This window comes from Coccinella septempunctata, chromosome 1 (assembly GCF_907165205.1).
Source record: "Coccinella septempunctata chromosome 1, icCocSept1.1, whole genome shotgun sequence".
Classification (NCBI taxonomy): domain Eukaryota; kingdom Metazoa; phylum Arthropoda; class Insecta; order Coleoptera; family Coccinellidae; genus Coccinella; species Coccinella septempunctata.
The window spans coordinates 48,229,339-48,254,168 of NC_058189.1; the positions used below are offsets into that span (position 1 = coordinate 48,229,339).

At 37.4% G+C, this 24,830-nt stretch overlaps 1 protein-coding gene across 1 annotated transcript; it reads right to left on the reverse strand.

The window, feature by feature from the left end:
• Window positions 1–5,619: 5,619 nt before the first annotated feature.
• Window positions 5,620–24,830, reverse strand: LOC123307077 (fas-binding factor 1). The gene is made up of 7 exons (XM_044889281.1): window positions 24,017–24,830; window positions 18,335–18,989; window positions 15,693–16,147; window positions 12,198–12,430; window positions 9,338–9,595; window positions 7,572–7,925; window positions 5,620–5,670 (listed from the first exon to the last, which is right to left on the reverse strand). Exons 1-7 carry the CDS (start codon window positions 24,780–24,782, stop codon window positions 5,620–5,622), a joined length of 2,772 nt encoding a protein of 923 aa, XP_044745216.1. The 5' UTR covers window positions 24,783–24,830.

Sequence of the window (24,830 nt, forward strand, 5' to 3'; positions counted from 1 at the left end):
TAAGTTTTACATCAACAGGGTTATAAATGCAGAAATAAATTAGCAAAACGTTGGTCATCATAAATATTGTATTTTTTAATTGTCCGTTTCCTCATCCCATAAAGTTTACGCTCTTAAAATTTTTATTGGAATGAAAAATTTGTTTATATCATTATCCACTCATCTATGATAGGGAAATAGGGAGATTTATCATTATTTTGAGATACAAAAAGAAATAAGTATAGTGGTTTTTTGTTTGTTGGTTTGTTATTCACAAAAGCTGCCTGTTGAAAAAGAAAGGTTTTTGAAAACTATTGAAGATGAAATTTTGTACATAAATCGAGTACTGCCTAAGATTCTTCATGAAATAAAATTTTTTTTTATTTAAATTAAACAATTTTTCACATTTTGGCTTCAATTTTCTGAATTCAACTTATCATATTATGTATTCTAAAAGTTTGCATAGGTGCTAGCGAATAATACGGTAAGGAAGATAACATCGACATGACTACGATCAATGATACGATAGGAATTTGAATAGCAACGATATAAACTCAAAGTAAACTATAGGGTGGTTTCTCTCCTAGTAGAGCTCATCAGTACCGTATAACTTGACCAACGATGACGATTGACGACCAAAAGAGCTGAGGGCATTTAAATTGTACTAAACAAATCGATGCGACACCTGGCATCCAACCACCCAAGCTTTCTCCCTATGGTCACTCAAAAATTAGATCCCTGCGTACATTCCATTGTCCCTTCGCAGTGTTTCGCAACTACTCACTTGAGTGCCCATGGGGAGAAAGCTTAGGTCATTGAACTCTATGGGAACTGGAATGGCATCGCGATACAGGCAAAATGAGGAAGAGTGAAAGGGAAGATGTAGAGCAACCTTTCTCTCTCGCACGCCGTTGCTATTAGCAACGTAAACATTTCCATGTGCGGGAATGAAATAATGAACTGAAAATATTTGAAGGTTTGATACTGATTGGAAAAATTCACTTCTTTCTCTATTTCCGAAATTGTTCAAATCTTTCAACGAGTCGGTTCGTTCTAAAAATAATTAATCATTGGTTTGTCATTCTAATCGAACTTTCTAAAAATTTTCACGAATATGCACTTTTTTTAGTGATTTATGATGTTGATCATAATTTCCTGAATTTCGAGAACGAAATTTTTAATAATCACCCTTGCAGCCTTGATGAATTAATAAAATTTAAGCTTTAGAGTAATTTGAATATAAATATTAATTATAATCGTGAGGCAAGAATATAGGAAATGATCTGAAAAGCCTCAGATAAAGCTTTGGAATCATATGAAAAGCAGTGTCTGTCTGTCTCTGGAGCAGAGACAGAGTCTTCTCTGGTGTCAGTGCGAGAGATTTTAAATAATCCAAATAGTTCAATATATAAAAGGAACCATATCAAAAAGTAAAGAACAAAATTGCTGAAATATTTTTATCTTACATAATTGGGACAAAAATGTTACATTTGCTTAACAATTATTCCCTGGCTAGCCCTAGTGCACTTTTCATGGTCAAAATAAATCCTAAAGCGAATGTCTTTCGACAGTAAAGAAAAATGTTGGTATCATCAATTTCCAATGATTCTAAATATTCTATAGTTTCACTGAAAATTTCCTCAACGTACCTCAGGGAAGAAGATCTAATTGGAGCTTTAAACCCTCTCTAGAACGGATTTCCTGAATTAAGAATGTCAAACACTATCAATTTCTCTAATGAATTCAACGGTAGCGGCATTATCTTTGAATTGTAAGTTCTTACATTTTTTATCAAGAAATTCAATAGCATCCACTACCCCATTACTCATTGTTTGAGTAGCTAATCTGACATTCATAATTCTATTTTTATAATTGATATGCTGAAATGAGAGGGAATTAGCCTACCTTAGACCTTCCTACCTTTGACTGCATTTTTATCTGCAAACGTATTTCTATGGATAACAATTTTTCCTTCCTGTAGCTTCGGTCCAAAGTTGTAAAGTAAAAGGTTTTCGGAGAGGGAACCTAAAACAATGAAAAACATGAGGCATAATTCCTAATTATTTACTGCTTCTCTCCTTTTGTGGATTCTCAGTTCCGTAAAACTAATCAGGATGGATTGGTTTATGTGATACCAACACTTCTCAGAAAAAAATATTATATTATATTATATTTATGTCCCCTGCATTATGGCATCCGTTTCCAACACAATACTGGACCATTGTTGTTATCAAATTCTTCTTATTCAATTTTGTTACTGCAAAAACCACTTTTGTCACTCTGGGTAACACATAGACTTGAAAAACACTCACCAAAAAACTATATTCAAGCTTTGAAAAAGCACAAGAAATTCTGTTCAACAGCTAACTTGACTTGATATATAGACATTTTTCGAGTTTCTTAGGAATGTAAATCGGAAGTATATGGCTTCTAAACAATTTTTCACCACGATTTTCACTAAAATACTGACAAAAAGACATTAAACAATATAATTTAAAATTTATCTACGAAAATGACATTTAAATTTAGGTTATAATAGTGTAAACAAAAACACGCTAGAGAGAGAAAGGTTGCTCTACATCTTCCCTCTCTCTCGGTCACATTTTTCGTCGAATTTTGCTACCTACGAAGCCATTCCAGTTCCCATAGAGTTCAATGGCTTAGGTGGACGGATATCAGGTGTCACATCGATTTGTTTAGTACTGCGATTGGCCTCTGCTTTATTGGTCGTCATCGTTGGTTGAGTTATGCTGCTCTGATGAACTCTAATAAGAACGGAAACTCTCTATCGCTGCTTTCCTCCGATGAAGGCACGCTCTCTTTGGTTAACTTTGAGTTTAAGTTTAGATCATTGCTGGTCCAATTTCTATTATGAATAATGTATTATAAATAACTTATAATTTATGGTTTCTGGGAAGAAATTTGAAAGCCTTGAGACATATCGACGAATTTTTTTTCCAATTCCAAGTCTATTTTTCCTTTATCCATCGGATTTACGACACCAAAATATGTAAACTGTATGGTTGCTAAATGGTGAAGGATTCGGTTTATGCAAATACTAGAAAATTTTGTTCTATTATTTTCAAGCATTGATCTTCGGAAAACTATGATCATAAAATTGGACAAACAACAATTTTCAGTTTTAATAAAATATTATATATAATGTCGGCGCGGCGGAGGAAAAGTAATTCATGACTGACATAGCAACACGTTTCTCTCTAGCGGAGGGGAAGTACAACTTCTCGATAATCCTGTCAGTCGTTGTTATGGTACGCTCAAAAAAAGGTATTCAGTCTAGGTCGGTGCTTTTTGTTTATCGAATAATTTCATTACTCACTCCTTGTACAGGATGTCCCAAATTCGATGTCCAGTGAGGGGGATCTCGGAAACAAGAATAGCTAGAGCAAAACCGATGACACTTTCCGAGCGGGTTTTCAGAAAAACAAAGAATGGTGAAAACCGTAGCTCTCTACGATTCTTCGTTTTTGAGTTATTAGCATAAGTTTCTCTGAAAAAAAGCTCGGAAATGTGTCATCCGTTTTCTTCTAGCTCTTATACTTATAGAGTAAGATCCCAGAGCGACCAGACATAACTTATTTTCACACAGATGAAACTCTAGGATCTCAGTAGATTCTCATGTGCTTTGAATACCTGCAAACTTGTGGAGCTTACCTAGTGACACCTGAGCAGATACCAGGTAGCAAAGGTAACAAAAAATGAGTGTTACTTAACTTATTTTCACATGGCTGATTTTTATATATGTTTTAAAGAATATTATTCTGAAGCTATATTATAAGTGCCAGACACTTCCCATGGACCAAAAGTCTTGCCAGACGCTTTGAAGATGCACAAAAAATAAATGAACTTTAATCTCAGATTCGTTGTAATTTTTTAAAAATTACTGGAGCCGGGCAGCATTAACATCAAGTATACCAGGAACACTAAATGTCGCAGATTAATTTTTGTATATTGTTGAAAATATCTATTTTTATTATCCTATTGGTAAACAACTCTGGATCTCCAAACTGCATAAAAGCTTGCTGATACTCATATTTTTTCATCAATATATTAAATGGTCTTTGTTTACCTTTTTTAAAAAATGCGGGATTAAAGTCGCATCCAGTGAATGCATGGAATCCTGGCAAACTTCTACACAAAGATGGACCCAAGTACTCGTAAAGCTTTGTTGAATTTATATATCTTAGATTATTCCCGGTGCCTGCGTACATACATACCTACATTTCAATCATCATTTTTCAAATTATGCATATGTCCTAACATAATTATCGCAATATCGGTATCAGAACATCTTGTAACAAAATATTTTGTTACAAGATGTCTATATATTACAAATAAGAAAAACAATTTTAGTGTCAGCTTCTTGAAGATTGTTTCAAAAGGAAAAGCTCAGCAGTTGAAGTGGAAGGAGTGGAGGGATTCATCTATACTTCAATGGCATTTTTTTTAATATCAGACATGTGAAAATAAGTTAATTTCATTTATTTTTCGTGCATCTTCAAAGCGTCTGGCAAGATTTTTAGCCCATGGAATGTGTCTGGCACTCATAATATAACTTCAGAATAATATTATTTAAAACATGTATAAAAATCAGCCATGTGAAAATAAGTAAAGTTCATTTATTTTTTGTGCATCTTCAAAGCGTCTGGCAAGAGTTTTGGCCCATGGGAAGTGTTTGGCACTTATAATATAACTTCAGAATGATATTCTTTAAAACATATATAAAAATCAGCAATGTGAAAATAAGTTAAGTAACACTTATTTTTAGTCACCTTTGCCACCTGGTATCTGCCCAGGTGTCACTAGGCAAGCTCCACAAGTTCGCAGGTATTCAAAGCACATGAGAATCTACTGAGATCCTAAAGTTTCATCTGTGTGAAAATAATTTATGTCTGGTCACTCTGGGATCTTGGACTATTAGTTCTCGAGATCCCCTCAGTAGTCAAAGAATTCTTTTTCTTTGAGTTATTAGCAAAAAATGAGATTCTGGCGATTTCGAAAAGTTCTCATAACTTTTTTGTCTTTGAAGTTACAGATCTGAAACTTAAAGCGTCCACAGTCAGTAGATTCTACGTATAAAAGATCCTAAGAAGGTTCGAGTTTCAGATAACAAAAAAGTTATGAGAACTTTTTGAAATCTTCAAAATCTCAATTTTTGCTAAAAACTCAAAAACGAAGGACCGTAGGAAGCTACGGTTGTCACCATTCTTTGTTTCTCTGAAAAACAGCTAGGAAATGTGTCATCGGTTTTGCTCTAGCTATTCTAGTTTCCGAGATTCCCTCACTGGACATAAAATTTGGTACCCCTAGTACATGTAGATACATCTTATATTAGCATTAGTCATGAGTAGGTGTAAAGATATAAGTAATAAGAAAAGCATTTTTTGTGAGAAAGGTTTATTTAAATGAAAGCAATTGTTTTTTAACATCGTTTTGCAGAATCTTTTATTTCAGTCTCATTCGCTCTTCACTCAAGAAATGTGATATATGCAATAAAAATATTTGGCACTAGATTAATCCATGAGTTAATTAATCCGGAAGTTTGTTTTGAAATATTTTTTTCTCTCTAGTGTAGGTCAATGATTGTTTTGGATCTTATACATATTTGCTAGTAATTCTCGGCTACTCTTCCTTATCTTCGAACTGTAGCCTGAATATTTCCGCTTCGGTAACCTGTAACAAAAACTTTAGCATTTCGGTATGTCGAACAGTGCGATAATTAACAAAAAATTTCTTCATTCCTCCCCTCTCAAATTTTATTTGGTCTAGCTCAACTCTACGTTGTCTCTTTATTGAAACTGAAGTTATACATGAAAAACCATCATAATCACATCCTGAAAACTGAGTTTGGAGCTTGTCAAAACTATAATGATGTTGATTTTACGAAGCACTTGAAATTTTCTTTGGTCGGATGTTATTTTCAATAAGAAAGAGAAAGAGCAATTTAATATTTTCATGATTTGATTAAGCTTTTATTACCAGTAATCATACTTAATAACTCATTACAGTTATTAAGTATTAATATCAACTACATCAGGTTAATAAAAATTATTATCATGAATAATATACATCCCAATTACTAAGAAAGTTTTCCAGTTTGCCCTGACGGCTTTTCTTGTTTGTATGATTATGAAGCTTTGGAAACTCGAGAAGTCATTTTTCGACAACAGTTACATAAATAATGTAATGTGAGTGTGAGACACATTCCCACTGTTTCAATAAGGAACTCTATTTATAAGGACCTTCTTGGTTTACTGATGGCTCCAGAACAAAACAGGGCTCTGGAGTCGGAGTCTACAGCCATAGACCTCTGACCAAGCTCAGTTTTAGCAAAGAGTATCAACTCTACATACTCTTTGGTGTCAGTCTGGGCAGGTGTAGGACAAATGCAATTCTGCACAGGTACTCGAATGCAGATCTATATAACCTGCAGTCTGTTGTGACTTCTCAATTTGGAGATCTCCTAATTGGACTGCAACTTATTTGGGTATTTGGAAACTCAGGCTTCAGAGACAACGAGTTATAGGATGCTCTTGCCAGGGCAGGTGCAACCTCAGCTATAGGAATTTCTAATTCCTTAATCAGGGAACGAAACAATAGCTAGATAAGGCAGATGGTCTTGGAATATTGGCGCAACAGTTCTGGACTGCGTCACTCGCACAGGGCCATCTAAGTGCTCCCCAGTCTTTATACCAATAAATGGCTAGGATTTTTTAGAACCAATCTGAGATCTATAATTGCGGTTTTCACGGGGCATTGCAATCTCAGACCACACTTACACAAACTCAGTATCGTCAATGCATCACTCTGCAGGCTCTGCCTAGACGAGAACGAAACTATTGAGCACATCCTCTGTGACATCCCGGCGGACAGGGTCAGACTTGGAGTCTTTGACTCTTTCAAGCTGAATCTAGAGGAACTCAAGAATCACTCCCCGTTTAACTTCATCACCTTCCTGAGTGAGATGGGGCTGGAGGGGGAAGTTTAGCCCTCTGAGCTTGTTTGTGTGCCACAATAGACCGCTTTGGTCGCGGTGGCAGGTTTGGTGGGTCCGACCAACAATTGGTTGGAAGAGTAATCTTTACTTTTCCACTCATTGTAGTTGCACTAGTACGGGAAGTGATTTACTCCCCGGCTATTGGTGGAAAATGATTTTTCCCGCTCTAGTGAGGAATTTACACTGAAGAAGAAGTGCAAAAATAGTTTTCCTAACAAATGCGGAAAGTGATACTTTCCCTCGAGAAACTGCTTTGCATCGTTCGGGCAAGCAGTTGAGGTAAAGAAACATCAGGTGTTTTTGCCGCACCGTTCGGCAAAGTGACTCTTTGCCACTTGAAATGCGCGCGGGAAAAGGGTTGAGCGCACACGCTTCGCCTACTTCAATCAACGGAAGTTGCGAGCGGAAAAGTGATTGCTTTCATAATTTCATCATTATCGAAGAGAAATATTTGACAGTTTTAGAACAATGAAAAAAAGTTCAGGAACTACCCATTAAAAATTAAATGAAAATGTGGTGATCAATTTTTCAATATAACTTTCCACCAACTTTTTATCAAACATTATTATCTACATACGTCATAACGTGGTGCAATGTTGATATTCGCATTACTGAATTCATTGGTCCATTCATCTGACCGCTCGTTCTTCAAACCTTCTGCTGAGCATAACCTGCAGTTTTGCTTCTGTCTTAACTGCGTGTTCAACGCCAAACGTTCCTTCGACAACGCTATTTGTTCTTCGCTTATTTTCTTCTCCCTAGCGGAAAGCTGGAGTAGTTGAGATTGGAGGAGCCTCATTTTTTCGTTGCACTTGGCTTCGGTCATTTTTGCATCCCTAAGTGCTCTTTCTCCTTCCTGGTATTTACGTTCTGACAATTCTAACATTTCGGAGAGTTCGTCTTCTTTGGAAGTCAACTTTCGTTCTTTGTCCTGTTAAAATCAGAGTCAACATTATTGGAATGTGTATTCAACAAAAAACCCGGCAAGAATTATTTTCTGAACTCTAGACGAATATCCCAATCGATTCACAAATCTTCAGGCCCGGATCTAGGGGGGGGCAAGCGGGGCGCTTGCCCCGGGCGTCAGCTTAAGGGGGCGCCAAAAACAACCAGAGGTTGAAATTTTTTTTTAGTTTCTCTTAATTTCCTAGAGCTAAAATAGCAACTGTAGAATGGAAACATGATAAACCATCACTATGCCAAAAATCTTCAAAATCACTGAGGGATGGATCAATTAACTGTATATGTATTATTCAGTCATACTTGGGTGAAATAGGTTAAAAGATGGGATATGTCTACAATGTGTCGCAAGCATAGAGCCCGTAATTTCTTTGAGGAGAGGATATTTTGTATGCCTTATTTTTGGTGTTAACTTTTCTTCATCTTTATTTATTTAATCAGTCTGATTAAATAAATAAAGTTCTCAGCAAAAATTTTCCATACTCTGTATGGATTTTTTGAAAAATATTTTTGGTCTCCGATCAAAACCAAATACGTACTGTACACTAATACGAGGGCGTAGAACACGAATATGCAAACAGATTTTTTTTAAAAATTAAGTTTTCAAGTTATTGTCGATGGAAAATGGGAAATTTTGGACCTTCGCGGAAAAAATTATAAAATCTAAACTGTTAGCGGTAGATGAATGAAGTGTGGTTTTTTCTACCAATCTATCACAAAAAAATCAGCATATGACTAGTGCGTTTTTTCTGGCTGCTACACCTCCTCAAAGACCAAAGTTGACCAATTTCTTCGAAATTTTGCACTTAAAGTGATTTATTTCTCAAAATACCGATCCTACAAAAAATCAAATTACATATTCGTGATCTACGACCTCGAATTAATAAGTAAAATGACCCGGGTCGATATATGTCGCTGAAAAAATTAATTTTCATTCGGAATAATTTCGTTCGTAAAGCGCGGGTAAAAACGATAGGTGAGCGAGGGTTGCAAACGACATTCTTGTAAAAACAAACTTTTTTATTTTTCGAACGATTTCAACCCGAGTAATTTTTTCTACTAATTCGTAGTCGAAGATTACGAATAAGCAATTAGATTTCTCCTAAGATGAGTACTTTGGGATAAAAATAACTTTTAATGGAACAATGGGAAAAAATAAGAGTTATTTTTTCCTAAAGTACTCATTTTAGGAAAAATCTAATTGCATATTCGTAATCATCGACCTCGAATTAGTGGAAAAAACATCTCGGGTTGAAATCGCGATGACGAATATGCAATTATATGTTTCCTAAGAACCTTAGGGGGGCGCCATCATGAATTTTTGCCCCGGTCAGAAAAAATCGTAGATCCGGGCCTGCAAATCTTGAATGAAAGATAACTGACCTTAAGGACGCGTTTCAAAGATTCCACTTCTAATATTCGCCTCTGCAGCATCTCCCTCTCTCGATCGGTCATTTCAGCTGCTTCTTTGGCCACCTGGATGGCCGCCTCAAGTTCAGCTTTCGCCTTTTGTGTGTCAAATTGAACGTTCAATTTACTGGAGGTTTCCATACGTGCTTTTTCTGCTGACATCGTCAGCTTTTCTTCGGTTAATTGAAGCATCATTTTCTCCTGTTCCGCTAGAAGTGATTCCTTCAATGCCTGAAACATGCACAACGCCAATTCGAGAAAGATCTCGAATAGATTCTCAATAAAGAATAGGTATCTTAGGTATACGCTGAAGTTTCCAAATATTATTGTGATATTGTAATTATACAATGCAATTTCATGGAGACACTAATTACTTTTCACCAATGCTGGACTTCTTTCTCCCTCCTCTCACAACGTTTCACTTGGGGTGATTAACCGAGTTCAATAAAGACGCGTGTTCTAGTAAATTATGAAAGAAATATCCAAGAAAGAGCATCCTGCAAACGTTCGGTAAAGTTCATCAAGATACAGCATACTTCCCAACATTTCTTCATCAATTGTAATCATTTAACCCCTCACGGTTTTTTTTTAAAACGTGGTTTAACAACCTAAACTTTGGCTTCAGTTGCTTTCACATGAGGAAGTTATCACAGATAATCAATCAATCGGTGATTATCCTCCATGGAACATAAATACAAGGAATGGAAAATACAAATTTGTTGTTGGCCGAAGATTGCGGATTGGTGTGAGTTGCTAACACTAGCAATCACAATAAATTGAAATAGTTGACTCGGAAATCACTTTAATTGAGAAAAGGCAGGAAGTATACAGGTTGTTTCTGGAAGACATGCTTATATTTAGGGGGTGATTCTTTGACTGATTTTAAGAAAAAATTTCCTTCGTGCATAATGAACGTAAAACAACCCAGTTTCTATAAACACTGTTTTTGCTCAAATAATGCTGTAAATAATCGCTCAATGGTTTGTTTGACTGTGAATATAGTATATAGTTAAATTAACCAGTCTTTCATTATTCTCCCTTGCAATACGATCTCTACCAAGTTACATTTCTAGACTCCGCAATCTTGCGTAACCAGTGACAAGGTAGCTAGCTCACTGTTCTTCCTTAAGCGAGTGAAGATTATTTATTATTCTAATCTTGCGTTCGCAATATGTCCTAAAAGTCTTAATTTTTGAAATACAGAGTGATAACATTTTGAAAAAAAAACAGTTTTTTTGATTATAAATTGATATAATATTGTATATTATATCTTTACAAAATTTGGTACATGTTTTAGAGCTTGTCGGTGGATTCTACGTGAAAAAGTGCATGTAGAATGTTTCGGATCTGTACCTAACTTCGAAGACAAATAGTTATGAGAACTTTTCGAAATAGTCAAAGTCTCATTTTTTGTCGATAACTCAAAGACGAAAGATCATAGGAGGCTAAGGTTTTTCACTATTCTTTGATTCTCCAAAAAAGAGCTCGGAAGTATGTCATCGGTTGTGCTCTAGCTATTCTTGTTTCCGAGTTCCCCTCACTGGATATCGAATTTTGGACACTCTGTACAAAAATTTTCATTTCCTCTCTCAGTGGCGACCGTACAAGCTTTGAATTGAATATTTTTGGAGAATAAATACTACACCGCTACTTTCTCTTGAAATAAAAATACTTTCAGACCGACCGACGCGCGACGCATGGTTTCGCTTAGAAAAAAAATCGTTTTACTTCAGAATCTCAAAAATCTGATGTGGAGTGGAAATGTTGAGTGTCTACTGAAATTATTCAAAGAATCACCTCACATAAATATTATAGTCTTTAAGGAACACCCTGTATACAGGGTGAGTCTTTAACTCGTACAAATATTTCAACAGTTGATTCTTGAGGTCAAAAGAAATACTTTTTTCCTTAACCATTTTTTTCGACTCGGCTCGGTTCAAAATATACAGGATGTTGGAAAACCATAAAAAAATGTTATTTTTATTTCTCACAAACGGTTTTATCGAAGGAAATGAATTTGGGAATTTCGTTTTTCCATTTATTTGATGAATCTTTTTCGATAACAAGATATCATGCACCCACGTCTTCCAGTTTTCTCATTATGACCATTAGGTATCGTAAAAATACCAAAAATTCAAAGAACCCAAGTCTTGAAACTAACTTGGACGCTATATCTAATAAAATCAACGGCGCATTATACGAGAAACTATGAGGAATACTTTTATTCGAATATTCATTAGATATAGCGTCCAAGTTAGTTTCAAGAGGTGGGTTCTTTGAATTTTTGGTAATTTTGAATATTAAAAAATAAAAAATATCTATGAAATTCAATTGAGTCTCTTGACATCAAGAATCGACTGTTAAAATATTTGTAGGAGACAAAGACTAACCCTGTATAAATGTATCTATGTTACGCCACTACCTCAGAGTCTCGGTTCAGGGTTGCAGAAAGTTGCCAAAGTTGCAGCAAAAGATCTCGGAGCTGTTGAAACAGCTCCGGCTGTGTTCGATTGGATTTAGGTCAGAGGATCTTGGGGGTACTCTAGCAGTAATCATATGGTGGTATCATTGTATAAAGACTGCACCATATTCTGCCGCTTATAAGTATGCAGGAGATGACAGTTTCATAAACGTCGTGGTCCGTGGAATTGTCAATAGAGTTCTTGGCGAATTGCGAAATCGATTTTAGTATTTTTTCTTCGATAGGATAATTATTGAAATTATTCGTTCACACAAAACAAAACTATTAATTCTTTCTCTTTTGAAACCTACCAAACACATATATTACACATTATTATGAGCTAAGTAGCTAATGTAATAATTATTCAATTACCTTCAGTTGCTCTCTTTCTCTTTCTATGGAAGCTCTAGAGAACTCCGTTTCCCTGTCGAAAGCGGCGGAACGGGCTGCCAAAGTTGACACAGCCTGTTGCATGGCCCACCGCTCCTCCCTGGTTGACTGATTCAATTCAGCAATTTTCGTTTCTAGGCTCCCAACTAAGCCTAAAAGGTGAGTCCTCTCCATTTCTGCAGATTCCCTGCACTTTTCTAAGGTGTTTCTCATCACTGAAATATTGAGGAATTGGAGGAACAACTTTTTTTTTTATTTATTTATTTATTCCAAACTTGGATTTTTTGAAATAAATTATCACTTGTAAATACTCAACTGTGTTCGTTTCAGTTGTACAGGGTGGGCAAATTTCGATGTTTTAGCACTACAGTTTTTAAACCAGAGGAGATAGACAAAATCTGATACCCCATTCTCGTTCTCTTTTTCTGAGAAACTAACAATTGTAGTAGTCATTTTTGGCCACTTTCTTTTGTTTTCGAGTTATAAGCAAAAATTGGAAAAATGGCGATATCGAAATAAATTTATATCTCCGCTGATACTGATGATAGAGCTCTGAAATTGAAACATTATACAGGCACTTTTTTACGTAGAATCCAGTGGCGTGCTCGCCTTTTTAGCAGGGATTCAATTACGAAGCTATTACCCAAAGTTATGTTTTTTTAAATGGGAACACTAGTTTTCTGTGCAATTTTTGAAAGCTTAATTTTTTCTGATTTCAAAAATATATAACATCATATGGTTTGTCTCAATATAAATGATAGAAAATGGTCAAAAACCTTTTTTCTCAATATTTCTATGGTTTCAACTTTTGACGAGCACAGAAACATATAGCATCGTATGATTACCACTGTTTCCTTCTATAAGTCTTTTCATTATTATGAAAATTTATTAAATATATCTTGATTCAAATTTTGTGAAAATTGGAAAAAAGCATAGAAAGAGTGACATTGCCTGAAGGACACTGCTTTTGTTATAGGAAACTCTATTTTTCTGTGCTCGTCAAAAGTTGAAACCAAAGAAATGTTGAGAAAAAAGGTTTTTGACCATTTTCTATTTATATTGATACAAACCATATGATGTTATATATTTTTAAAATCAGAAAAAATTAAGCTTTCAAAAAATTGCACAGAAAACTAGTGTTCCCATAACTTTGGGTAATAGCTTCGTAATTAAAAATCCTGCTAAAAAGGCGAGCACGCCACTGGATTCTACGTAAAAAAGTGCCTGTATAATGTTTCAATTTCAGAGCTCTATCATCAGTATTAGCGGAGATATAAATTTATTTTGATATCGCCATTTTTCCAATTTTTGCTTATAACTCGAAAACAAAAGAAAGTGGCCAAAAATGACTACTACTATTGTTAGTTTCTCAGAAAAAGAGAACGGGAATGGGGTATCAGATTTTGTCTATCTCCTCTGGTTTAAAAGCTGTAGTGCTAAAACATCGAAATTAGCCCACCCTGTACCTAATAAATTATTCCGCACAAATGAAACGTAATACTGATCATTTGAAGAAATAGGTAAAAAAATCGTTTCGGCAACGCGTCCTAAGTCGCAATCACCTGAAACGAACAACAAAAATGTCCATCAAATTGAATAAATTCAGAGGAGAATTCCATCTTATGTCAAGAAAATCATATGCATTATTTAAGAATGAAATGAAAAAAAAATTAAAAAATCGGGACAAAATATGTCCGACCATGTGAATGCAGTTTTGACTGTCTGAAAAAATTATGTTTCTTGAGGATGCCAATATATTACCGTAAATTCGGGTGACTTGGGACGATTGTTGAATTCAACTTGTCATATTTTCAAAACAGTAACCTATTTTTATCTGAAAAAGAAGTTGGAATATGCTTAATGACTCAGACTATTGATTAGGATATAAATTTTGAAAAATATAAAATACTTGTCCCAAGATTTGAGGGACACAAGTTAAAATCTATTTATTTCACAACTCTCAATTGAAATAGGTGACGTGGGACGATGTATAGTTTTGAAAAATTTGAATTTGTGATTATATAAGTAGTTGAAATTTGGTAAGGAAATTAAATGATAAACCCCCATTACAGCGAAAGTAAATACATATATTGCAACTCAAATGTAAGAAACTAAGCAAAACAAGGAAGATTTGATTTCTTTCATTCTTTGGTGATTTTTTTCATTCTTTGATGATTTCTTTGTAAAAATAACGCAAATAATGATATCCTGCGGAAAATCGGCATATTTCCTGCCGCCAATGCGCCGCTTGTATCTATTCGGCATTGTCCCAAGTCACCCTATGAAACAACAAAATGAATGAATGAGATCCGTGTTGCCGTTTGATTTGTAAATAACCTTGTTTCATGACATATCATATCTAATATTCCAATATCCCACGCAAGGATCCCTATATCAAGGATATAGGATATATCCTATATCTCCTTGATCCCACGTATCCAGAAAAAAAAATTACACATGCACAAAGTGAAACACATGTACAGGACACTAGAAAGTAGGGCTATAAAAAAACGCGCTTTTACTCTCCTGAATTCGTTAATTTTTCCTGTCAATTCAAACGCTCTGGTCACGGCAAACTCAACAGGAATTAATTGTTAAACTAGCCAAAATGACGCTACACAATCTTATAAGTTTGTCCCTTCACTCATAAATGGTAAGAAACAAAGAAATCTGCAAGGGGGGTCCTAAGTTACAGGACTGTCCCAAGTCACCCGAATCTACCGATATGTCTATTATCCAGTGTCATTCATTCATTGCTGTATCCCGTTACCGGGAATAAATCTACAAAAAGAAGAAGAAAAAAAAAAAAAATTCGAACAGACTTGTAACTTCTTATGTGTGAAGAAAATGGCTGTCGAGAGTGTTTTTCACCAGAATAATTGAAAATAAAGAGTAAGTAAATTTCGATTCATTATTATTTACAGACCATAGGTACATCAATGGGTAACAATACCGAGAACGCGTTCATTAACAAAAATGAGTTTTTAAACGAAACCACGACACGACGCGACGTGTTTACCTTCACCCACCTGAAGATGCTATTCTGATAGCGAAACACGTGTCATTTTTGTGAAAATCATATATGTAATCTGTTCAGTAACTTTTGCTTTGTTTTCACCATTGATGGCCAGAGTTTTTGCTGATTCATAGCTGCTGATGCAAGAGTGCCTTCGTATTCAAATGACTTACAGTATATTGCAATTTTCTGAATTAGATAGTTGATATGATTTGCACTCGTTTAGTATCTCTATGCTGATACCGATAGATATTCATCAGCTTTCAGTGATTTGATTTTTTCCAGGCTATGGAGGAAACACATCATAGTCAAGACTGACGTATTGATTGGTCAGATGCGGATTGATATAAAATGCCACATTTTCCACATAGCATCAAACTTCATGACTTTATATAAAACGTTTTGCATTGACCAAAAATGCCGCCGATATCATATGCCTCACAGACTATATTTCAACTTACTCTCAATCTCCTTTTCCTTGGTTTTGAGCGTCTCTTCTCTGGTACTATAAACGACGCTGTATTGCGTCTCGACTTTTCCACTCACACTTTGCAATATTTGACTATTGTTGTGTAACAACTGGATGTTAGCGTCCAACATCTTCCCGTAGTCACCAGATTCCTTGGTGATGGCCGACTCCTGTCTCCTGGACTCCTTCAAGTTCTCAAGCAGAAGGTTATGCTCGTATTTCATTTCATCTATCACACGTAGATGATTATCCCTGACAAGTTTCAATTCCTCAACATGTTGCTTTTCCGCCTCTTCGAGCTTCTTTCGTATCGCCTGTATTTCCTTCTCGTGGTTTTCTTTGAGGGAATTTATAGTCGACTCATTTTGAGAGAGAACTGTTTCCAGTTCTGCTTTCAATCTGGATTCCACTTGTTGGGATGAATCCTCCAAAACTGATATTTGTTTCCTGGAAGCAGAAGTGGAAATAATCTTACGGACCTGGATAAAACATGGTAAATCTGATTGAGGCAACGGAGTTTTAAGTACATCTGAGTTCCCTTGGGAATTTCTTTCACTATAATGCATAGATTTAGGCATAAATTACTTAACCTTTCAGGGCCAGGGGTTAGCTGAGCCAATAATTTAACTTAAAACAGATTATACGATTTTGCCAAAATGATTTTTTGAACCACGACACTTTTACTAGTTTACGTTCACCCACCTGAATATGCTATATTGTAATAGCGAAACACGTGTCGTGGTTTAAAAACTCATTTTGTGAAAATCGTATAATCTGTTTTGAATTCTAATTTTGGGCTAATCTGGACAAACCATCTCAAGGTTGAGTAAATTATACCAGATACAGACTTAGATGATTTTTAATTGATCAACATTGCCTCGAAACATGTTGAGTCATTAAAAAATCTTTTAAATCTGTATCTTCCAAGTATAGTTTATTCAACCTTGAGATACATTCTAATTAACTGGGCTTCTCTAGGCTCTATTTTAACTTTAAGTTCAAAAACTTCGAACAACATTATAATGATTTCTTATTCGAAAGTTGCCAAAGATGTACTTACATCCATTCTGTAAGGAACATACACTGCGCAAAAAAATTAACGCACATTATGGAAATCTCAAATATATTCTACAACTGAAGGTGTTCTCAATGAAAATTATTTTTATCAGAATTATGCATGCATATGTTATCCACTTTCAACGGTTTTCTTCAATACAGATGTTTTTTCCCAGCAGGAATAAAAAAAAGATGATGTTATCAGATTTTGAATGTATTGGCTCCATTCTAAAATCAGTTGTTCTCGATCAATTCTAGTGATCAATAGTTTTTCTTTCGTTTGATTTTCTACACTCGATCGCTATGCAACGCGAAACACGCAATTTGACCCAAGAGGAATGTGCCCAAGCGGTAGTTTTGCGAGAAGAAGGGTGGATATACACAAGAATTGCAGAAAGGTTTGGAGTTTCCCATACAAGTGTGTCCAGAATGTTGCAGCGATTCAGGGAGACAGGTATGAATGTCCGAAGACCAGGACAGGGTAGACCACGGGTAACAACTGCCATTTAAGAACGTTACTTGAAAGTTTCTTCGTTGAGACAACGGTTTGCAACCGCTCGCCTCCTTCAAATTCAGCTTGAGCAAATTCATGAGGTGCAAATTAGCACTCAGACAATAAGAAATCGCCTCAGAGAATATGATTTAAGGCCTCGTGTCGCGGCAAGAGGCCCAGCTCTTACCCCAGCCCATCGAAGGGCGCGTTTGGATTTTGCGAGAGAACATATCCATTGGGAAGAGGCCGATTGGGAAAGAATTCTCTTCACAGATGAGTCTAGATTCTGCCTCTACCATTGTGATCGACGTTCCCTTGTATACAGACATCCACATGAAAGATATGCTCAGTGCAATTTCCTGAATACTACTGGTTTCGGGGGAGGATCGATTATGGTATGGGGTGGAATATCTTTGACTGCTCGCACAGACCTAGTGGTCGTTGATAATGGAGCTATGAATGCTGATAAGTATATAAGGAACATTCTTGAAGAGCATGTAGTGCCATTTGCCCCATACATTGGTGAAAATTTCATTTTTATGGACGATAATGCCAGACCCCATCGTTCGCGCATCGTTCAGGAGTACCTTGAAGAGGTTGAAGTCTCTCGAATGAAATGGCCAGCAAGAAGTCCAGATCTCAATCCGATTGAGCAGGTTTGGGACAACCTCAATAGAAAAGGCTGAGAAGTTCAGAAAATCGTCCAGCTACTCTTAATGACTTAGGAATCCAACTCGGAGAAATCTGGGAAGGATTAGATCAGAACATTTTAAGATTACTCATTTTGAGTATGAACCGTCGTTGCCGAGCTGTAATTAACGCAAGGGGTGGAAATACCAAGTATTAAATCACTTATCAGAATTTCGGTATTTTGAAAATTGTTCATTTCTCTTCTTTCACATAAGATTCGGTGAAATCCTGAATTTTCTTCCATTTAATTTGTCTTGTTTCATTCAAAACCTTCCCGAGAGAGCATAAAAAATAAGTTATAAAGTCAATGTAGAGTTAACTTTCATTAAAATTAAGATTTTCAAAATGTGCGTAAATTTTTTTGCGCAGTGTATATCGGAAGACAATCAACTCACTTGTAAGATTCTTCCAAAATGAATAATTCCTCATGATGTCTCTGCTTCAGATTATTGATAAGATTCTCGTTAGCTTTCAAATACTCATCTTCTGCGATTTCCCTTGTTTTCTCTGTCTCTTCTTTTAGATGCAAAATAGGATTATCCACCCTTGGTTGAGTGAGTAATAGCTGAATATGGTTATTTATCCTTTCTTGCTGCAGTTTCAAGCTGTTCTCCATTGCATGCTGTTTGGCGAATTGTCGCTCCAGCAGAGCGCTAAACTGCTGATCCTGTTTCATTATGATTTCCTGCTGCTGCCGCTGTATCTCCATCAGACTATCTTCGTATTTTTTCATCTGTAGAGCGATCAGTATTTGGGATTCCTGCTGTTGCAAAGATACCGCAGCACTCTGGTACTCGACCTGAGACTTGGCAAGCTTCTCGTGCATCAGTAGGGCATTGGACATGGGAGTTTGAAAGCCCGAAGTCTCGAAGTTGGTTCTGTCCGATTCGGAGTTGACTTGGTTTTTTTCCGTGGTCTTAGCAAGGTTGCCTGCAGAATCGGTCTTATCGCTCAGCGTTATTTCTGACTTCGATTTGGTGTAGGAGGATGCTGGCCAGTCACTTTCTGATGTTTTCGGTTTGGGGGCGAGCCCCAGCCAGTCAGGTGTTCCTTGGAGAATTATTATTATTCAAAACAGGATTTTACTAACTTAGATTTACATACGTAGCTCAACTGCGAGTGAGGAGACCCAGACGGAAATCACCTTTGGTTATAGGGTTACAATGCCTTTTAGTTGGGGAGCCGACGGATGCTATATCGAGATTTACTCGACAGTCGAGGATACCTCGTGGATTTTGAAGATTAGATGGTGGAAAGAAAAAAAGGTTCTATGATGTATGCACTTTCAGCGGTGGGGAAAGCGTCTGCAGGGTCTCAAACATGTGAAAAAAAATTGTCAGGTGTACAGGGTGGGCAAAAATGGTGATACCTGAATTATAACTTTTTCAACCCAACGAGATAGAGGAAAATACATGGCACATTACGGTAGTCTTTTTTCGAGAAACTAATCATGTCATCAACTGCATTACTCTATCTTTTTTTGTTTTCGAGTTATAGGTCGAAATTAAAATTTCAATTTTGGTCATTATCTCCGTTTCTGTTTAAGCTAGGATATTGAAATGAAAACATTATACAGACACTTTTTTGATAGTAATCCAGTGCCGTACTATGATTTTTCCAACAGGTACATTTGCTGAGCTATAACATAAAGATGTATTTTTTGTTATGAAAACAGTAGTATAAAATGACTTAGAAAGATTGAGGGTGATGTATAATATATTTCTGAAACAGTAAAAAAATGGCGATTCTTTCTAAGTCATTTTAAACTACTGTTTTCATAAGAAAAAACACAACTTTATGTTATAGCTCAGCAAATAAACCTGTAGGAAAAATCATAGTACGCCACTGGATTGCTATCAAAAAAGTGTCTGTATAATGCTTTGATTCCAAAATCCCAGCACAAACAGAAACGGAGATAATGACCAAAGTTGAAATCGCCCAAATTTAAATTTTGGCTTGTAACTCAAAAACAAAAGAAGGTAGAGGAATGCAGTTTCTCGAAAAAAGAGGACATGAATGGTACATTCATTTTTCTCTATATTGTTGGGTTAAAAAGTTGTAGTTCAGACGTTCAAGTATCACCAATTTTGCCCAGCCTGTACATTCTCGAGCGTGTCAGATTAAGATTCTGTATATGCCCTACGTGTCTCTGATAATGAATTCATGCTTATCTGACAGTTTGCGCGGTGGGACTGGCCGTACGGAAGAGTTGAAAATGGTAAAAAAAAAATTTTCAGCGTGTCAGATTTTCGCTCGAGCGAACGACTTTCGTCCAATAAGCCTTTCCTCGTTTCTAACCAAGACGTTGGAGAGACTGGTAGAAAGATATATCAGGGATGGTGCGCCAGCATGCTTACCAAATAGGCAAATCAGTAGATTCTGCTCTTCACTCGGTGGTCAACTGCATTGAGGACGGACTACATCACAAAGAATGGACACTGGCTATATTCCTGGATATAGAGGGTGCATTCAACAACACTGCGTTTGGCGCGATGCAAGCTGCGTTGTCCAAACATGGCGTGGAACCGACCCTTTGTCGTTGGGCGAGGTCTCTGCTGAAGGATCGCAGCATAACTGCTCGGCTAGGCGGCTCGACAATCTGGGGCTCACCGGGAAGGGGATGTCCACAGGGAGGTGTTTTATCACCTCTACTGTGGAATCTTGTCCTGAATGGGCTCCTAGTCGAGCTGACAAGGGCTGGGCTCGTTGTTGTGGCCTATGCGGATGACCTTGTCCTACTGATCAGAGGTAAGGTAATCAGTGTCATCTTCGATCTGATGCAGAATGCCCTGCGTATGATTGAACGATGGTGCTTAGAGAACGAACTCTCGGTCAACCCTGGTAAAACAGAGATGGTTCTTTTTACTAGGAGGAGGGTGCCCCACAACATCAAGCTTCCTAGCTTGTTTGGGATTGGGCTCACCCTATCCGAGCAAGTTCGATATCTCGGTGTGACACTGGACCACAAGTTATTGTGGAACAAACACATTGAGACTCAATCGAGCAAGGCTAATGTAATTTTTTGGTCTACTCGGAGAGTGCTTGGAAAAGGATGGGGCTTCAAACCACACATTATACACTGGCTGTATACTGTAGTGGTGAGGCCTATCCTTACCTACGCATCACTGGTGTGGTGGACTTCCATGGGGAAGAATTCCAGCCGCACCATTATGACTAGATGTCAGAGGAACGCATGTCTAGCCATCACAGGCGCTCTGAGATCCACCCCTACGGCAGCTATGGAGTGTCTGCTGGAACTACCACCTTTGGACCTTGCAGTTACACAGGTGGCTATGAAGACAGCTCTTAGAGTTTGGGAACAGGGACAATGGCGCGATAGAGGACTATTCAGGGGGCATGCGAGGGCTCTCAAGATGGTGAGGGATGCCAACGCATCCCTTCTCCATAGAGGGGACCGCGCGGGCACCAGCTTCTATTTTGCCGAACCCTACAGGGTAATTGTCCCTGACAGAGACCTTTGGTGGGAATTGTGGGACCTCGTTTCAATCTATCCATCCCCCTAGGGAAGGACTGTTCCATAGTGCAAGCGGAACTGTATGCTGTTCTAGCCTGCACACTGGAGAATATCCGCAGAGGGTACTCCGGAAAACACATCTATATTTGTTGTGACAGTCAGGGAACCCTGAAATCCCTTTCTGAGGAAAGGGTTAACTCACACCTAGTAAAGGAATGCAGAGAGGCTCTGCGGGGGCTAGGTTCTGATAACATTGTGAAAGTTATCTGGTGCCCGGCTCACGCAGGACTTCCGGGGAACGAGAAGGCAGACAAACTTGCAAAGCAGGGAGCCCGCTCAGCTTTTGTAGGTCCAGGACCGGCGCTGCCTATCTGTCGTACATCTGTCAAGAACTTCTTTAATAGTTGGCTGGACAGGAAATTTTCCTCTGGATGGAGCATAGGAAGAGGTCTCAGACAGTCGAGGCTTCTCATTGAGAGACCATCCTCTGTGCCTGAGGTCAAAAAACTCTTAGCTCTTGAGAGGAAACAACTGAGTCTAGTGACTGGAGCAATGACTGGCCATTTGTTTAACAAACACTTAAATAGAATGGGACTGACTAGCCGTTCCCTGTGCCGCTGGTGCAGGAGCACGGAGGAAACGGTTGAACACATTTTGTTCTTCTGTATCAACCTTGAGGACTTAAGGATGACACATCTAGGAAACAGAACACCCACAGCTCCTATGGTGAGAGGGACACCTCTCTGTCGACTTGTGGCATTTTTGTCAGCATGTCACAGAGTGTAAGTCTCTCCAACTACAAGCGGACGAACAATGCGTCACGAGGCCTCAGTTCAGCCCGGTGGGGAACCGCACGTAGAAGAAGAAGAAGAAGAGTGTCAGATTTTTGGAGGATATGTTAATTGTACCCAAAGAAAGCTACTTGTCAAGGGACTGACAATTTGGACGAGACGCAAGGTCACAGCGGTCCTTTGAAAATGTAAAAAAAATCGTTACTTGTACATACTCGAGCCTGTCAGATTTTCATACAGATGGTTAATCTGAGTGTTGTAGACGTGTTGACCCATTAATCTGACACTAATCAGGGGGGGTTTTCTTAATCTGACACTTTGAAAATGATAAAAATCCCTATTTTTCTAATATTTCCCTCCCAGTACCTCTAATCGTTTTTGTATTCAGTGTGAAAGTTGCAGATAATAAAATTCTACACAACTCTTGTCTGAAGCAATTTTACATACTCTTAACCGTTCTCGAATTAGAGGGCGATAAGGGTGAGAAGCTTAGCCACACATGCGAAAGGGCAAGGTCAATGTAGAATCCCAGTCTAATCTACAATTGTCAAAATGACAAGGTATTTCTATGATGACAATTTCGAAATTAGTCACGAAAATTTTAGTGTTGTCTGTGAGTGAACCTTAGAATGTATAATACTATTTTCCAACGACTGAATTTTCGCTTCAGCATGTATCGCTAAACACCTCGCATTAATCGCCATATATCTCAAAAACGTTTGAACGTAGAAAAAATTGCTTGAGACAAAATTTGTAGAACATGTTATGCTCTACAACTTTTATAATGAATGCGAAAATGATTTGAAGCCCTAGGAAGGAGATAATTCAAAAAAACTGATTTTTGTGACCTTATGACCTTATGGCCAATTTTTATTGTTTCGGCTCGATGAAACTGTAAGATTACATATATTTTTTCGCTATTCTCGAATCATTAGCTTCAAAATAAGACAAAAAGCAATCGCGATCGAGAATGTGCACGTGACGTTTTTGTTGCAAGTTTGGCGCCCTCCCACACATTTGTGTCACGCTCAAATTGTCAGATTAAGAGAATATATACTTTTCAACATGTATTTAACCACATATATCTTAATCTGACACGCTCGAGTATGTACAATGATCGTTTTTTTTTTTACTATTCTGACAGGCTGTCCTAGACAATTTCCCTTATATACAGGTCTAATTTTTGGTAGAGGTACTCTACAGGGTCCAAGTTATGTCCCCTTATATTAATCTGACAAGCCCGAGTAAATCCCGAATTTCCCTCTTCGGCTCCCCAACTATTTGGTAGAAGATATAGGCAGTTTTATTCGGTTGATTAAAATTTTTCTTAGGTCATAAGTTTGGATCCTTCCGATACATTTGATTCATTTTTGATGAGAATATTTCACCTGCACATACCCATCGACTGGAATAGAAAGAAACCTGGAATGCAGGCATTGCTATGTAAGATTTCATAAGGCGAAAACTCATAAAATATGAAACACTATATAAAATATATAATATCGAAATTCATAACAAGTTAGCTTGTTTTAGAAGGTTCAGTTGTGAGTAGATTCAAGGTGAAATGTAGTGAAATAAAACTGAGGATCACAATTATTTTGGTAGCATCTTATAATAAGACTGGGATGTGTAGGTAAATCTCAGCAAACATTTCTGCTGGATGAATAAAATATACGAGATGGTTTCAGAAATATGGACAAACAAATGCAACAGCCTGTATCTTCTACATTTTATACCCCATAACCATTGGTGATTTGCAATCGTCTCGGTTGCTTTACTTGTTCTTGACGCTGCTGAGTATGCTCGCTCACCTTGTGCTTCCAGCAGATTCGGGACACTTCTAGTGTCTCCAACTTGACTTTTCGTGGACGACAATCCATCAACATCTTTCATATCACCAGAAGAAAACGAACGAGCTCTCGTTTGTTTGCCATCAAGAGCGTCCGTCTGCCTAAAAATATCATCATTTGTTTGATCTGAAAATAAGCCTAAAGGATCCACCAATCCTGAAGTGACTCGTTTTCGCCTCCCTTCCCTTGGAAACCCTGATGGTAGTTCTTGGTTATTGGCAAAAGTACCTTCACTGGTACTTTTGGCTGTTACAGAACCAATTTTTGGCGCATTTTCGAATGGTTTTTCTTTACTGTTACTCTTCAGAATGCTCTCGAGCATGTCGGTTTTCTTATCTTTCGGTTCTAGAGTCAATGGACTCTCTCCTCTTTTTGGTTTTTCCGACTTATCGCCAAACCCCAACGTACCCAAAATATCGTCATCTTCAAAACTTATCTTTTTTGTAGTTTTCCTTGTTCTTGGAAAGGGGTCTTTTTTGTCTGTTTCGAGGGAATCCTTCTTATCCAGACCCAGCCAGTCGATTTTTGCTTTGGAATCTGTCACGTTGCTCTTTGTAGAGGTTTCGAGTCCAGGCAAATCATCTTTGTTGGATTCTTTTTTCGATTCGGTTTGTCTCGGTCTGTTAGTAGCCGAAGTTTTGGTTGTAGGTTTTGGTTCATCGAAAAAACTATCGTTGCTATCATCGGATAAGATGTCTCCCAGTAAGTCGTTATCTCCAAAGTCCATGGTGAAGTCGAAAATTTATTCGATATATATTTATTTGAACATAACTCT

Excerpts from the sequence above, each read along its gene's own strand:
- LOC123307077 (XM_044889281.1), bottom strand. The coding sequence starts at position 24,782 with ATGGACTTTGGAGATAACGACTTACTGGGAGACATCTTATCCGATGAT. Across the intron at positions 16,148-18,334 it reads ATTTTGGAAGAATCTTACAA|GAAACAAATATCAGTTTTGG; the intron begins GTGAGTTGATTG and ends TTCTGCTTCCAG. Across the intron at positions 7,926-9,337 it reads CTTTGAAACGCGTCCTTAAG|GACAAAGAACGAAAGTTGAC; the intron begins GTCAGTTATCTT and ends TGATTTTAACAG.